The sequence below is a fragment of the Ranitomeya variabilis genome, chromosome 8, assembly GCF_051348905.1.
Source record: "Ranitomeya variabilis isolate aRanVar5 chromosome 8, aRanVar5.hap1, whole genome shotgun sequence".
Classification (NCBI taxonomy): domain Eukaryota; kingdom Metazoa; phylum Chordata; class Amphibia; order Anura; family Dendrobatidae; genus Ranitomeya; species Ranitomeya variabilis.
The window spans coordinates 145,352,058-145,368,493 of NC_135239.1; the positions used below are offsets into that span (position 1 = coordinate 145,352,058).

At 42.8% G+C, this 16,436-nt stretch overlaps 1 protein-coding gene across 3 annotated transcripts in view; it reads right to left on the bottom strand.

Moving 5' to 3' along the window:
* IFT56 (intraflagellar transport 56) overlaps positions 1-16,436 on the bottom strand; it is a 101,519-nt gene that overhangs the window by 28,522 nt on the left and 56,561 nt on the right. For all 3 annotated transcript variants that reach the window (XM_077277320.1, XM_077277321.1, XM_077277322.1), the window contains exon 7: positions 12,862-13,033. In XM_077277320.1, coding sequence (XP_077133435.1) covers positions 12,862-13,033 — 172 coding nt within the window. The remainder of the gene's footprint in view (positions 1-12,861; positions 13,034-16,436) is intronic.

Here is a 16,436-nt window from a genome sequence, read left to right on the forward strand (position 1 = left end):
ACTTACAGATACACCAGGACCACAGCCGCAGCAAGCCGCCGCCGCCTCTAGTCCCAACCAGGACCACAGCCACAGCAAGCTGCCGCCTCTAGTCCCAACCAGGACCACAGCCGCAGCAAGCCGCCGCCGCCTCTAGTCCCAACCAGGACCACAGCAGCAGCAAGCCGCCGCCTCTAGTCCCAACCAGGACCACAGCCGCAGCAAGCCGCCGCCTCTAGTCCCAACTAGGACCACAGTCACCAATCTTTTAAAGTAAGTTTTGAAGACCCCAAATCTGCTACTTCAATGTGTAGAGCAGATTGCAAGTGTCTTTTAACTTACAGATACACCAGGACCACAGCCGCAGCAAGCCGCCGCCGCCTGTAGTCCCAACCAAGACCACAGCCGCAGCAAGCCGCCGCCTCTAGTCCCAACCAGGACCACAGCCACCAATCATTTAAAGTAAGTTTTGAAGACCCCAAATCTGCTACTTCAATGTGTAGAGCAGATTGCAAGTGTCTTTTAACTTACAGAGACACCAGGACCACAGCCGCCGTCCTTGCGACCGCAACAATGTCCTCTTCTGACAGCCCTCCTCCACAGCAACAGCGTGTATCGGTAAGTTAACACAAAAAATGGTTTTTGTTTTTTTTGTTTGTTTTTTTAATTTACATTTTTGTTGATCACTACATGCATAAATTATGTTTAAACAGGAAGCTGAATCAGATGAGGAGCTGTCAGAAGGGGGCGAGACGGGTGGAGAGATGCAAGTGTAAGTAGTGGTGAAACAGTTGCTTCACACATCACACTGCACCATACACAAAACAGATTTTCATACATAACTAAACACCGAAAACATGCCTACATTACAGAGAATTTGTTTCCTTTTTATTTCAGTCTCCTGCTGCTGCTGCTGCTGACCAGTCAGCAAATCGTGAAGGTTCTCCCAGCCGCTCCCAGAGTCGGCGGAATTGTCACCGCGGTCGGCCATCAGTGAGTTTTTTTTTTGGAGGGTGATTCTATTGGTACTTAAGTGTTTCAGTGTACTAATTTGTTTGTTTTTCTTCTTCTTTTTTTTGCACAGGCTTCACAGCGTGCTCCCGCAGAGGAGTTTGATGATGACATAGACATCGACAGTCTCATCGAGGAGGTTCGCGAGCGGGAGCCGCTGTGGAACATGGCTGACCGCTGGCATGCCGATACCGGTGTCACCCGTCGGCTCTGGGACGAAGTGTGTCATAACATCTTTCCAAGGTGGGAGGACCTTCAGCCACAGCAGCAGAGCAAACTATGTAAGTATTCACTTTTCAGTGATGTTTTGAGCTGACTGTAATGTATTGCATTTACCAATTTTTTTTTTTTTTCTTTTTATTCTTGTCTTCACAGGTGGAAAGGTTAGGAAGCGGTGGCGGTCACTGAGGGATCGCTTTAAGAGGGAATTTAATGCGGAGATGCAGGCCCCGAGTGGCTCAGCAGGAAGGAAGAGGAGCAGATATAAATATGGCATGGCCCTCTCCTTCCTGAGGCGAACCATGCTGAGCAGAGTGTAAGTATTCTACAGCCCACTAATAACCATGTTAACCTGTCTAACTTAGTTTGGTTTCAGTCAGGGCTTTTTCATATCAATATATTAATTTCTTTTGTTTTTTCTTTCACAGCACCTTCTCCAGCCACCGGGCGCCTGCATCTTCCTCTGCACCCTCTGGAGCGATCCCTCCTGAGTCCGCCACTGAGGGCCACGTCGGTAGGCCCCACACCACTGACCCCTCCTCTGACCCCTCTGTTCCCTCCACTTCATCCGCCCCAAGCAGTGGAGCATTATTGCAGCCTTCATTGCTCGCATCTGATGCTGAACAGATAGCGTTCCCTTTACCCCACCCCTCTGATCCTGCCACCTCTAGACCACCATTAGGTTCGTGGCGGCAGCGACAGAGGGGTCAGGAAAGGAGCTATGCTCCTGAATTCTTACATCTGAATGCATCCTTCCAAAGCTCTTTCAAGATTTTGGGAGAGCAAGTGACTGCTGGTTTCAACATGGTGCAATCCCGCATCAGTGAAACAAGCCATGAAACCAGCAGTCGCTTGGATAGGCTGCATTCAGATGTAAGTCAGTCTCCGGCCAATCTTTTTTTTCAATCCATGCTCAGGAGCATGGAAAAGCTGTCTTTTGAGCAACAGATGCGGGTAATGAATACCTGCCATAATGCTCTACTGAAGGCCCTTAACGAACCACAATCTACCCACACATCCACTACAATTCCACCCCAGGCCCCATTTCCACACCATGCCCCACCCCAGGCCCCATTTCCACACCATGCCCCACCCCAGGCCCCATTTCCACACCATACCCCACATTACCAAACCCAGCCCCAATACCCACACCAGCCCCAATACCAAACCCAGCCCCAATCCCCACACCAGCCCCATTACCAAACCCAGCCCCAAACCCCACACCAGCCCCATTACCAAACCCAGCCCCAAACCCCACGCCAGCCCCATTACCAAACCCAGTCCCAATACCCACGCCAGTCCCAATACCCAACCCAGTCCCAATACCCAAACCAGTCCCCATACCCATCCCGGCCCCCAAACCAAATTTCTTCCCCAATGTTTTCTTCCTTGCCCAGCTTATCTTCCCCAGTAAGTATTCCCCCTACCCCAACACCACCCCCCTCTGGTCAGCCTCCTGGTTTTACTCCCCCTTCCACTGCACCCCAAACAAGTAGGGTTTCCCCACCTATCGACGTGGTCCAACCTTCCTGCCCCTCCTCCCCTCGTATCTCCACCCCACACTTTGAAGATTTGTAATGTTATGTAAATGTTATTAAAAAAAATTTGCAAAGTTTTAGAAAAAAAAAATTGAAAATAAAAAATATCTACTTTTTTTGCAAAGAAAATTTTTTTTTTTTTTTTTAAAAAAGTTAAAATAAAATTCTGATTTAAATTCTAGTCTTTGTGTGTGTGTGGATATATTAAGGTAATATGGCAACTAATAAAAAAGGTAAAATAAAAATAAACACCAGACGTGTGAAAGGTATAACATATTGGTTTTACTAGCAAGAAAACCACGCTTTTGGGCTTTTTTTTTTTTTTTTTGGGGAGAAACACATTTTTTACATAAACAAAACACATGGAAAACAGGTTACACAATCATGTCTTGCCATGGGATCCGCCCGACAGGTGACACAAAATAATCCGCAAACTGGTCCCTCATCCTTGTAACAGAACCTGTAGAGCGAACCGAGCTGCTGCGGTAGTCCCACAAGGTTGTCTCCAACTCTTCGTCATCCAAGGAAACGGGCTCCTTTGAAAGGACAAAGTTGTGGAGCACCACACAGGCTTTAACAACCTCGTCTATAGTTGTGGTTTTCAGTTTAATTGCCGTCAGCAGAACTCGCCACTTCGCCGTCAATATACCAAAAGAACACTCTACTACTCTTCGTGCTCTAGTAAGCCGGTAATTAAATACCCGCTTGGTACGGGTTAAGTTCCGGCTACTATACGGTTTCAGTAGGTGCGGCGACAGTTGAAAGGCTTCATCACCTACACAGACATATTCCATGGCTGGTTCACTTGTTCCTGGCAGTGGTCTGGCTGACAGGAAATCGTAGGTCTCTCCATAAAGGCAATGACCCATTGGAGAGTTTTTAAAAACTTGCGAATCGTTGGACCGTCCATATGCCCCTATGTCCACGGCAAGGAACTTGCAGTTGGCGTCTGCAATAGCCATAAGAACGATGGAGAAATACTTCTTGTAATTATAGTACTCCGATCCTGTTCCTGCCGGCTTCGCAATCCTTATGTGTTTCCCGCCAACTGCACCCACACAATTTGGGAAATTGCAAATTTGCTGAAACTGTTCTGCACTTCTCAACCAGATGTCCATGGATGGTTGGGGGATATACTCTGGCTGTAAAGTGGTCCAAATAGCCCGACATGTCTCCTTCACTATTCCTGAAATAGTGGAAATGCCCAGCCGGAATTGGTAATGGAGCGAAGTCATCGATTCACCAGTAGCTATGAAACTTAAAAAAAAAAAAAAAAATGTTAGAAAAAAATTGCACAGACCAAAAAGTTTCAATAAATGGCACTGTGAAATTTTTTTTTAGGACGGGACACACAATAAAACCTGCATGAAACCGGTGTAAAAAAGCAGTGGAATGGCCGCAAACAAAACAAAAATTACATGCTGCAGAAAATAGTGCGCAATATGTCAGCGCAGTATTGTCTGCAGCATGTAATATAACATTAAAAATGACAAATGACAGAAAAAAAAGCAGTTGCATGTCAACAAACCCCCCCCCCCCAAAAAAAAAAAAATCTGCAGAAAATGCAACGCAATATTTCAGCGCAGTATTTTCTGCAGTCTGTTATAGGACATTCAATATGAGCAATGACATTAAAAAAAAAGCAGTGGAATGGCCGCAAACAAAACAAAAATTACATGCTGCAGAAAATAGTGCGCAATATGTCTGTAGCATGTAATATAACATTCAATATGAGCAATGAAATGAAAAAAAGAGGCTTACCGCAGGGTCACCATCAGCCGCTCCGCCGGTGTGATGGCAAGCCTCATCCTTGTGTCCTGCCTTCGGATGACATCCTCCAGTTTTTCAAGCAAAAAGTCAAAATGTTCCATCCTCATCCGCACGTAATTGTAGAATTTGTGTGGATTGTGCCGCAACTCCATGTGGACTGGACACCCTGGGTCATCCGTAGTTCATTAATCGGATGAATCCACAGTCGTCTCCGTCTCCGTTGCTGCAGAAGCATCCTACGCCTTTCCGCTGCCGCCTCCTTCTCCCGCACTATGATATCCAGGCGATTTGTCTCAAAGATAACGTCGGTAACCAAACTAGCAATCCTCACAAGAACACCTTCCATCGCTGCCACAAAACTAAAACCCACAAAGATGGGCTGTAAAAACAGTAACTATATAGTTTTCCATATTTTCCAGTAGCCAATCAAATTTGGCAGCCTCCCATTTTAAAAACGGATCCGTCGTAAAAACGGATGCAACGGATGGTAAAAACGGATGCAACGTATGCAACGCATCCAGTATTTCGACGGAAACGTTTAGCGGATTTGCGACGGATCCGTCGAAATGCTGTATGCGTTGAATACGTTTTTCACTTTTTTGACGCATACGTTTTTTTTGCAAAAAAGACGATTTGCGACGTAATGCAGTTAACGCTAGTGTGAAAGTAGCCTTATTGTACTGACCTGGATAATCATGTTGTCAGGTCAATTTAACCACATAATGTACACCACAAAAATGATTCCCAAAAATGTCAGAATTACATATTTTGGGGGCAATTTAACCACACTTGTTTTTTTCTGTTTTGCAGTACATTATGTGTCAAAATGTATGAAAATACAATTTGTCCCGCAATAAAAAAATAAAAAAGGTATGGCTCTTGGAAGAAGGGGAGGAAAAAATGAAAACGCATAAATGGAAACTGGCTAAGTTGGGAAGGTCTTAAGATGAGCAAGCCCGCTACTCTGTCTCAGTTGTAATAATTAAATATAAAATTCTTAAGCAATTTGCTTCTGTGCGTAAAGAGGACCTTTCACCAAATTTTTCATGTTGAAGTGGATGCAGAATGTAATAATGGCTGCAAAGTGGAACAAAATGTTTTTGGTTTTTTTTTCGCACCGCCACTGCAGAGATATTAGCAATTAAAGTATTTGGCCTCTAATGAGTTAATTTTCTTTAAGTCTAAGTGGGTGTTATCAGACAGTTTTCACTGGGGCGTGTACTTCTCACTGTATGATGCTAAAAATCATAAGGAAGCAGCAACCCTCAGAAGAAAGAAGAGCAAACTCCCACCATAGCTTCGAGCAGGCTTTCTCACTGTAGATGTAATGATACAGCACTGGCCTCCTGGCTAACCTTGTGCATGATTAGAAAGCACAGATGACCACCACCTCGCAAAAAAAACAGCACTCATTCAGCTCAGTTGATAAAAAATAAGAAAATTATAGTTGTTAGTGTGTGTGATTGCAAAAACAAAATATTTGCTGTAAAAAACAGTTTTTAGAGTGCAAAAGTTGAAAAATGTAAACAATTGAATTGGTGACAACCGATTTGCAAGTTCCACTCCATCAGGCATTACAGTGGTCTGTGGCTGGTGGAATGGGAGCAGGAGTACAGCCTACTACCTGACGGCGGCCCTGGTCCTTTTGATTAGCTAGCCTAGTGCAACTTCATGTGTCTGTCACAATGTCGTCTTGCCAGTCCAGCTAATCAAAAGAAGAGCAGTGGTCTCCATCAGGTAAGGGGCGGCACTCCCTCTCCTATTTCAGTGGCCACAGACCTCTGTCGTGGTCGATGGAAATGATCGTGCAAACAAATTTGTACCAAATCTAATGAAAAACCTACAGAAATCTGGTAGTAACGTAATCAAATTGACCGAAAAACAAAGTTGTCTTATCACTTACACTACTGGTGTCACAAAAAAAATAGAAATAATAATTATTATTATATTCATTAATAATTGTATTATTAAAATAATAATTATTGTCTTCCAAAAATCAGAATCAAAAGCAATTTTAATGTTATGTACCCCAAATAAAACCAATAAAAGCTTCAAGTTATCACACAAAGGAAATAAGCCTCCAATCTAAATTGACATCTGTCAATAGAAAAATAGAAGATTTCCAGATTACTGGTATTTATCTTACTTTTACAGCACCAATAACTCCACAGCGCTTTACAGACACTATCGTCGCTACCCCCATAGGGGCTCACAATCTAGATTCCCCATCAGAATGTCTTTGGACTTTGGTCATACACCAAAGAATCTGGAGGAAACCCATGCAAACACGGGGAGAACATACACATTCCTTGCAGGTGTTGTACTTGGTGGGACCTGAACGAAGGCAGCACCCCAGCGATGCAAAGCTATGGTGCGCACCACTCAGCCACCATGCTGCTTTAATAACTCAAATATGCTAGAAAAGTGACATGGCTTCCAAAACACAATCCAGTAAAACTATGATCACAATGCTAAATGCTCCCCCCCACCACCACCTCTTTCTGTGCCCTGCAGATCGTGTCCAAGCCACAGCTAATGACAACTTATGGTATTGCTCCAGTGGGGAGAACCCACTTACAGTTGTGGCCAAAAGTATTGACACCCCTGCAATTCTGTCAGATAATACTCAGTTTCTTCCTGAAAATGATTGCAATCACAAATTCTTTGGTATTATTATCTTCATTTAATTTGTCTTAACCCCTTAATGACCACCAATACGTCTTTTAACTGACCTGAGATATAAGAGAATAGCCTCCCCATACAGATGACAATCCAGCAGCTGTTGGCTGTACACTATAGCTGACAACTTACTGCATCATCCACGATCAGTGTTGGCACCGTCCAAATCTGTTTAACCCCATAGATGCTGCTGTAAATAGTGACTACATCATTATAAATGGTTAACAGAGTGTGAGGGCTTCCTCTTTATCCAAATTGGTGCCCTCAGATCATGATTGTGTGGTCCTGATGTTTGCCATGGCACTTCACAACCAAATAGCAGCCTTACAGTCTGACTGCTGTAGTAATCTGTTCAGAAGAAGGGACTCTGTCACCCCCTCCAGTCGTTAGAAACTAAAAGAGCCACCTTGTGCAGTAGTAATGCTGCATTCTGACAAGGTGGCTCTTTTAGTTATTGGTGCAGTCAAAGCAGAAATAAAGCGTTTTATAATTTCGCAAAAATACCTGTCTTTAGTCCTGGAGGCAGATCTTAACCCCCCTGCTGCACACGCCACACTGCTGTCAATCAAGGCTTCTTCGGCGCCGGGCGCCGCCCCCTCCGCGCTGTTTTCAAATCAAATCCGGCGCCTGCGCTGTTTTGCTCTGTGTTATGCATTATGCAGTGTGTTATGCATTATACCAGACAAAACACACACACCAGCTAGCAGGAATTTGCAAGGTTCGTTCCCGGCGACTGCAAGGATGATCGATCAGCTGAAGATACACACGCTGTAAGGCGGGGGACCTGGGTGAGTGGCTGACACACGCAGTGCGCATGCCCAGGAATCCCAGCCCCGCACTGTGCATAATGCATAACACACTGTGGGGCTGGGATTCACAAGCTGGGTGGCCGCACAGGCGCAGTCTGCGAGACTGCATCTGAGGTCAGACGGGCAGCGCTCACTGCGCCTGCCCCAGGCAGAACAAAACAGCGCAGGCGCCGGATTTGATTTGAAAAGAGCGCGGAGGCGGCGGCGCCCGGCGCAGAAGAAGCCTTGATTGACAGCAGTGTGGCGTGTGCAGCAGGGGGGTTAAGATCTGCCTCCAGGACTAAAGACAGGTATTTTTGCGAAATTATAAAACGCTTTATTTCTACTTTGACTGCACCAATAACTAAAAGAGCCACCTTGTCAGAATGCAGCATTACTGCTGCACAAGGTGGCTCTTTTAGTTTCTAACGGCTGGAGGGGGTGACAGAGTCCCTTTAAATGAAAAAAACACAAAAGATAATGAAGCAAAAAGCAAAACATTGATCATTTCACACAAAACTCCAAAAATGGGCCAGACAAAAGTATTGGCACCCTCAGCCTAATACTTGGTTGCACAACCTTTAGCCAAGTTCTCCCAGAAAATTATTGCTATTACACATGTTTTGTTATACACGTTTATTTCCTTTGTGTGATTTGGAACACAAAAAATACCCAGAAAAACAGGCAAATTGGATATAATTTCACACAAAACCCCAAACATGGGCTGGACAAAATTGATGGCACTTTTACAAAATTGTGGGTAAACAACTTTGTTTCAAGCATGTGATACTCGTTCAAACTCGCCCGTGGCAAGTACCAGGTGTGGGCTATATGTAAGTCACACCCGAAACCAGACAAAAAGGGAGAAACTGACTCAATTTTTGCATTGTGTGTCTGCATGTGCCACAATAAGCATGGAGAACCAAAATTGTTGAACAATATCAACAATTTCAATGTTAACAGTCCACAGTCCATTTCCAGAGATCTTGATGTTCCTTTGTCCGTGGTGTACAACATAATCAAGAAGTTTACAACTCATGGCACTGTATCTAATCTAGCTGGACGTTGACAGCAATTAAAAATTGATGAAAGGTTGCAACCTGGGATAGTCCGTATAATAGATAAGAAGCCCCAATCAAATTCCAAAGAAATTCAAGTTGTCGGCATAAAAAAAACTAGATGGAAGTTTGCCAAAATGTAAGCGAGTAAGTCAAAATCCTCCTGGGAAAGCGTCTTCTAGACAGAGGAGACCAATGTACAGCTTTTTGGTAAAGCATTCCATTCTACTGTTTACTGAAAATGATGTCTACAAAGAAAATAACACAGTACCTACAATCAAACATGGTGAAGGTTCAAAGATGTTTTGGGCTGGTTTTGCTGCCTCTGGCACTGGGTGTCTTGACCGTGTGCAAGGCATCAAGAAATCTGAAGATCACCAAAGGATTTTGAGTTCTGATGTAGTGCTCAGTGTCAGAAAGCTGGGTTTGCATCTTGGGTCATGGGTCTCCCAGCACAACAATGACAACAAACATACTTCAATAAGGATCCAGACATGGGTGGAAACAAAGGGTTGGAGAGTTCTGAAGTGGACAGTAATGAATTAGATATAAATCCCATTGAACATCTGGAGAGATCTTAACCCATTCACGCCATAGCCAATTTCCGTTTTTTTGCGTTTCTAGGTTTTCCTCCCCTTCTTCCCAGAGCAATAAAGCTTTTACTTTTCTGTTGATATAGATTATATATATATATATGGGTTTATTTTTTGTGGGACCAGTGGTACTTTTGAACACCATTCATTTTACAAGAGAGAGAAAGTGGAGCGGAGACAAAGCACAAATAGGGTCTTATCTGGGTAACAATATATAAGGATATGCACGACTGTGCTCACTTGGTTATTGTTTGTCCTGATGAAGAAGTTATATACTTCAAAATGTGTTGATGAATAAAACCAACTAAAATTGGATTCGCACCCTTCATTTTTTGTCCATGGCAGCGCAGAATAACCCATTTGCTTCTCCAGTTCTTTCTAAACATTTTATCAGGTAGTGTAGTTGAAAACAGGCAAAAAATTCAAAGTACAGTGAAATTGTGAAAAAAACCCACAATTCTTACATTGTTTTTTTGCAAAAAAAATTTTACGGTGTACATTTTGTGTAAAAAATTATCATGAAATATGAGCCTCTTCAATACGATTACGGCGATACCAAACATCTCCAGTTGGTGAAAAAAAATCAGAAGTTTGCAAAAAAAAAGTTTTAGAGTTGTGTCGCCATTTTTCGATACCTGTAACATATTTATCTGTCGTTGATGGAGCTGTGTGATAACTAATTTTTTGCAGGGCGAGACATTGTTTTTATTAGTACTATTTTGGGATAGATGTGACTTTTTGATCGCTTGTTACAGCATTTTTTGTGGAAATGTGATTGTCGTTTTTTCTGTTTACAGGTTAATTGTTTTTATATTTTGATAGATAGGACTTTTCTGAACACGGCAATACCTCATAAGTATATTTTTAGATTTTTAATATCTTTATTTTCAATGTTGGAAAAGGGGGTGATTCAAACTTTTTTTTTTAAGTTTTTTTTTTTTAACCCCTTTACGACATCAGGTGTAATAGTACGCCAATGTCGGACACCCTCCCTTTGATGTGGGCTTCGGCGGTGAGCCCATATCTTTTCCGGCATATGTCAGCTGTTTTGAACAGCTGACACGTGCAGTTAACAGCCGTGGGAGGAATTGCGATCCACCCATGGCTGTTAACCCTTTAAAATGCTGTCAAACTCTGACAGCGGCATTTAACACATGCTCCCAGCAAGCATGGCCATGGGAAAACGATGGGTGGGTATGACAACCAGAGGTCTCCAGGAGACCTCTACTGTTGATCTGGTGGTCGGCGCTCATAACAAGTCAGCAATTCTGCTACATACAGGAGATCTCTCATCCCATGTATGTAGCAGAGCCGATCGGGTTATGGCAGCTTCTAGTCTCCCCATGGAGACTATTGAAGAATGCGAAAAAAATAAAAAAGTTTTTAAAAATATAAAAGTAATATAAAAAGTTCAAATCACCCCACTTTTGCTCCATTCAAAATAAAACAATTAAAAAAAAATCAAACATACACATATTTGATATCGCTGCGTTCAGAATTGCCCAATCTATCAATATAAAAAAATAATTAACCCAATCGCTAAGTGGCGTAACGAGAAAAAAGTCAAAACGACAGAATTATGATTTTTTTGGTCGCTGCAACATTGAATTAAAATGCAAGAATGGGCGATCAAAAGATCGTATCTGCACCAAAAAGGTATCTTTAAATACTTCAGCTCAGCATGCAAAAAATAAGCCCTCATTCAACCCGAGATCATGAAAAATGGAGACGCTACGAGTATTGGAAAATGGCGCTTTTTTTTTTTTTTTTAACAAATTTTGGAATTTTTTTCACCACTTAGATAAAAAAAGAACCAATACATGTTTGGTGTTTATGAACTCGTAATGACCTGGAGATACATAATGGCCGGTCAGTTTTAGCATTTAGTAAACATAGTTAAAAAGTAAAACAAAATACAATTGTGGAATTGCATTTATTTTTGCAATTTCACCGCACTTTGAATTTGTTTCCTGTTTTCCAGCACATGATATGTTAAAACTAATGGTGTCGTTCAAAAGTACAACTCGGCCAGCAAAAAACAAGCCTTCACATGGCCATATTGACGGAAAAATAAAAAAGTTATGGCTCTGGGAAGAAGGGGAGCAAAAAACGAAAATGCAAAAACGAAAATACCTCCGGTGATGAAGGGGTTATGAAGATGCGCTCATCAGATCACTTGTGCTATATGTAACGATGCCACAGCATTGCTGCATATAGCAGTAATCACAGTCTCCTTTAAAGCCCGGCAACAGGCAGGGTTTCAAAGGAGCTTTGTAATGACAAGCACAGGGGTCATCAGCTGACCCCTGGCTGTCATGGCAACCCAGAGATGAACCGTAATCACGTCACAGGGGCGACGATGGGCGGAGTTAATGACGCGCGCTCATGTCGGCGCATATTAAATGCTGCTTTCAGAGATTAACAGCGGCATTTAACAAGTTAACAATCATGGCCGGACAACACAGCTCCACCCACGATTGTCAGCAGCAGCAGTCAGATAAAACTAGTAGTGACCAGACCTAAGAGTCGTGCAGGCAGAACACAGCAGCCCCATACACTGATTAGTGGCCGAAGACGAGTACTGCGCATTATCTTCCCATGCAGTCAATGTACTGTAGCACTTGGCAGTGGCCACCAAGCAATGGGCGGAGATGCTGTGTTTGATTTTGTTCTAGTTGCTGTGTTGGATCCACACTGAGCAAATATGAGACGGGTCATCAACTGATAAGCTTTGGAAAACCTGTTTAACAATTTACAGTGTCGGTGGTTCCAGAGGTTGCAAAATGTCCTCACTTTTTTAGTCACTGGGGTAGGAGAAAGGATTCCTAAGTTATTACCACATAAGGCAACATGTCTGATGTGAAAAATGGGGCTCTGCCAGGAAGGTCAAAAACTGCAACTTAAAGGACTATTCCAATTCACTTTTTTATTGCACAAGTAAGGACTATCCAATTGTCGGGGGTGCCGGCTGCTACAGGGCTGTTACCAACAGACCAGGGCAGCAGCGGACATGCTCAGCCACACCATATTCCAACTCCTCCTTGATGCATTTGTAGACCGCCGGGGAGTGAGAGACCAGATTCTCCATTTCTAGGGATTGATGGGGTCCCCAGTGGTTGGACTTCTACTGAGCTAACATTACTCTTCTATCTAGCGGAATGTTATTGGCTTGAACAGCCCGCGGTAATTGTATACGTTAGTAGACTAAAATATTATTTAGCCTTACTTCAGCTGCTTTTCCGTTGTAGAGGCGGAAGTGGTTACATGCTTTCAGGTTGAGCGCGATAGTGCTGTCCGGAACCTGTTGTAAATATACTGCTAGGACTTCCTGCGACACATCATAGTAATCAAGCTTGTAGTAGCAAAGAGCTACATAGACATTCAATGCGAGGAAATCCCTGCAAATGAAAGAACAATTAAATGCTTAGCATATTACAGCAAGCAAATAAACTAGTTTTCAGATTTCCAGGAATATCCCATAGTTTTATGCTCCTCTAAGAACTACTGTTTGCCCTGATTGTCCCTGCCAGCGATTCTCCTGCTTCCCTTGACCTCATGTTGACAGCACAAGCCGGCTCACCGCTACCTAAGGGCTTATTCATGCATCAGTATTTGGATGCCAAAATCAGGAATGGAACGTATGGAGAAAAGCTACAAATTGAAAGATTGACACCTGTTCTGGTTTTCGGAGACGCCCTGGTTTTGGCATTGAGATACTGATCCAATAGTGATGTGTAAATAAAGCTGAGCTGTATATCTGTCAATCAGCGAGGTGTCAACAGAGCAGATGGGAAGGGAAAGAATTGCTCCCTTGATGTGAGGTCAAAGGAAGCAGATGAATCGCCGCCTCAGCCAGGAGATGGTCTCAGGGCAGAACAGGTGGGTAGATAGCAACTACCTGCAGATAAATTGTAGGTGAACATCCCCAAAGTCTGGGATAACCCCTTTAACTATGTTTAATAAGGATAATCGAGTCCTAGATGAATTCCAAGCGCACTATTTCAGCTATCTTGGAAGACCAACCTGCTTGTCACCCATTTGCAGGAAAATATACAGTACTGTGCAAAATTTTTAGTTTATTTTTGTCAAAATGCAAAATGAAAACCAAATAGAAAATCTAAATCCAAATCAGTTATTAGTGTGACCATAATTGGCTTCAAAATGGCATCAATTTTTCTAGGTACCCTTGTGCAAAGATAGGGATTTTGTATGATTATAGCCAGATGTACGATATGAATAACCAATTGCACTAAACAAGGGACAATGATCATCATTTCCATATGTAGATTGAATCACAGTCGTTACCTGAAACAGAAACAGCTCTGTTGGAGGCTTAATGGGAACCTGCCCAGCTCCTCCTAAACCCATAAAATACCTTTATGGAGCCCACAACTTGATCCTAAGAAGGTTCTATGAGTGCCATACCCTTTTTCTAAGTCTGAAAAAATCCAGTTATGAATCTGGCTTAATGGTCAAGACTAGTTCAGCTACTTTGCTATTTTTGATACACTCACCTGAACCCAAAGCCTGGTTCAGATGATCGTATTAAAAATCATCTAATTCTCATCACCCCCAAAATTCCCATTACATTGTCAACTGTATTCTATCAGTATGCCCGAATTTTCACATTTATATGCATCCAATTTTAGATATCATCATTAACCCCTTCCTGACCGGAGCTTTTTTCGATTTTGAGTTTTCGTTTTCCCCTGCTTCCCAGAGCCATAACTTTTTTATTTTTTGGTCAATATGGTCATGTGAGGGCCTGTTTTTTGCACGACGAGTTGTACTTTTGAACAACACCATTGGTTTTATCATATCGTGTACTGAAAAACAGGAAAAAAATAAATTCCAAGTGCGGTGAAATTGCAAAAAAGTGCAATCCAACACTTGTTTTTTGTTTGACTTTTTTTTACCATGTTCACTAAATGCTAAAACTGACCTGCCATTATGATTCTCCAGGTCAAGTTCATAGACACCAAACATGTCTAGGTTCTGTTTTATCTAAGTGGTGAAAAAAAAAATCCAAACTTTTGCTATAAAACAAAAAAAAAATTGCGCCATTTTCCGCTACCCGTAGCGTCTCCATTTTTCGTGACCTCAAATTGGGTGAGAGCATATTTCTTGCGCGCCGAGCTGATGTTTTTAATGATACCATTTTGGTGCAGATACGTTCTTTTGATCACCCGTTATTGCATTTTAATGCAATGTTGTGGCAACCAAAAAAATATAATTCTGGCGTTTTGACTTTTATTCTCATTACGCCATTTAGCAATCAAGTTAATCCTTTTTTATCTTGATAGATCGGGCGATTCTGAACGCGGCGATACCAAATATGTGTATGTTTGATTTTATTTTTATTGTATTATTTTGAATGGGGCAAAAGGGGGTGATTTGTACTCTTATATTTTTTTTATATTTTTTAAAAATTTATTTTTTACATTTGGCATGCTTCAATAGTCTCCATTGGAGACTAGAAGCTGCCATAACCGATCGCCTCTGCTACATGCAAGCAATGATCAGATCGCCTGTATGTAGCAGAATTACTCACTTGCTATGAGTGTCGCCCACCAGGCGGTGCTCATAGCAATCCCTCAGTGACAACTATAGAGGTCTGGGGGAGACCTCTGGTTGTTATGCCAACCCATTGGCGATCCGCGGTCATGTGATTTATTCTGACAGAATATAGGTTGAACTGGATGGACAATGTCTTTTTTTGGCCTTGTAACTATGTTACTATGTTGCTATGATACGGGCGCCAGTGGCCAGGAGACACTACGGGTATCGGAAAATGGCGTAATGCAATTTTTTAGTTTTTTTTTTTAACAAAGCTTGGAATTTTTTTCTCCACTTAGATATAAAAGAACCTAGACATGTTTGGTGTCAATGAACTCGTAATGGCCTGGAGAATCATAATGGCAGGTCAGTTTTAGAATTTATTAGATATAGTAAAAAAGCAAAATAAAAAACAACTGTGGGATTACAGTTGGGATTGCAAAAATGAAAATACCTAAGGCCAAAAAGGGGATAAGGACCTTAGGGGCCCTGCTAATGTGACTTGGTGCCCGCAATCTATTTCAGACAATTTGGCTGCATGTCCACGTTCAGGATGGCCGGCGGTATCGCCGGAGCGGCGAAGCTGCTCAGCGCTAAGCCCCGCCCCCTTTTTGGACGCGATGATGCCGGATGTGTTAACTGTACACATCCGGGATCATCGCCCCCCTCCCATAGGGCCCTGTGTAATGCCTTGCGGGGACGCTGCGTCCCCGCAAGGTGTACGGACATGCTGCGATCTGAAAAGACGCGCAGCATGTCCGGAGTCGCAGGCCCGCCGCGTGCGGGTTTCCACGCATAGTGGACACGGGATTTCAAAAAATCCCCTCCACTATGCTGGAACATCTGGACGCTGCGTGTTTGACGCTGCAGCTCTGCGCAGCGTCAAACAAGCAGAGTTTACTGACCGTGGACACACACCCTTTGTGTTCCAAAATTCAAATATTGCTCCTTCCGTTCCGATCCTGGCCGTTTGTCCAAACAGAACTTTTTGACTACATGTGGGGTTATCACTGCACTTGAAAGAAAGTGGGTAAAAATCTCTTGGAAAAGTGAAAAAGTTGGGGCTATAGCAACATTTTAGAGGTAAATTTTTTTATTTATTTTTTTCATTCCACTTTGCATTAAAGGGTTTGTCCACTACTAGGAAAACCCCTCCTTAAACTAAATGTTATGCTTAGATACCATAATAAAGCCTATACTCACCTCCCATGCCAGTGCTATTCCAGCAGCGTCGGCATTTGCGGT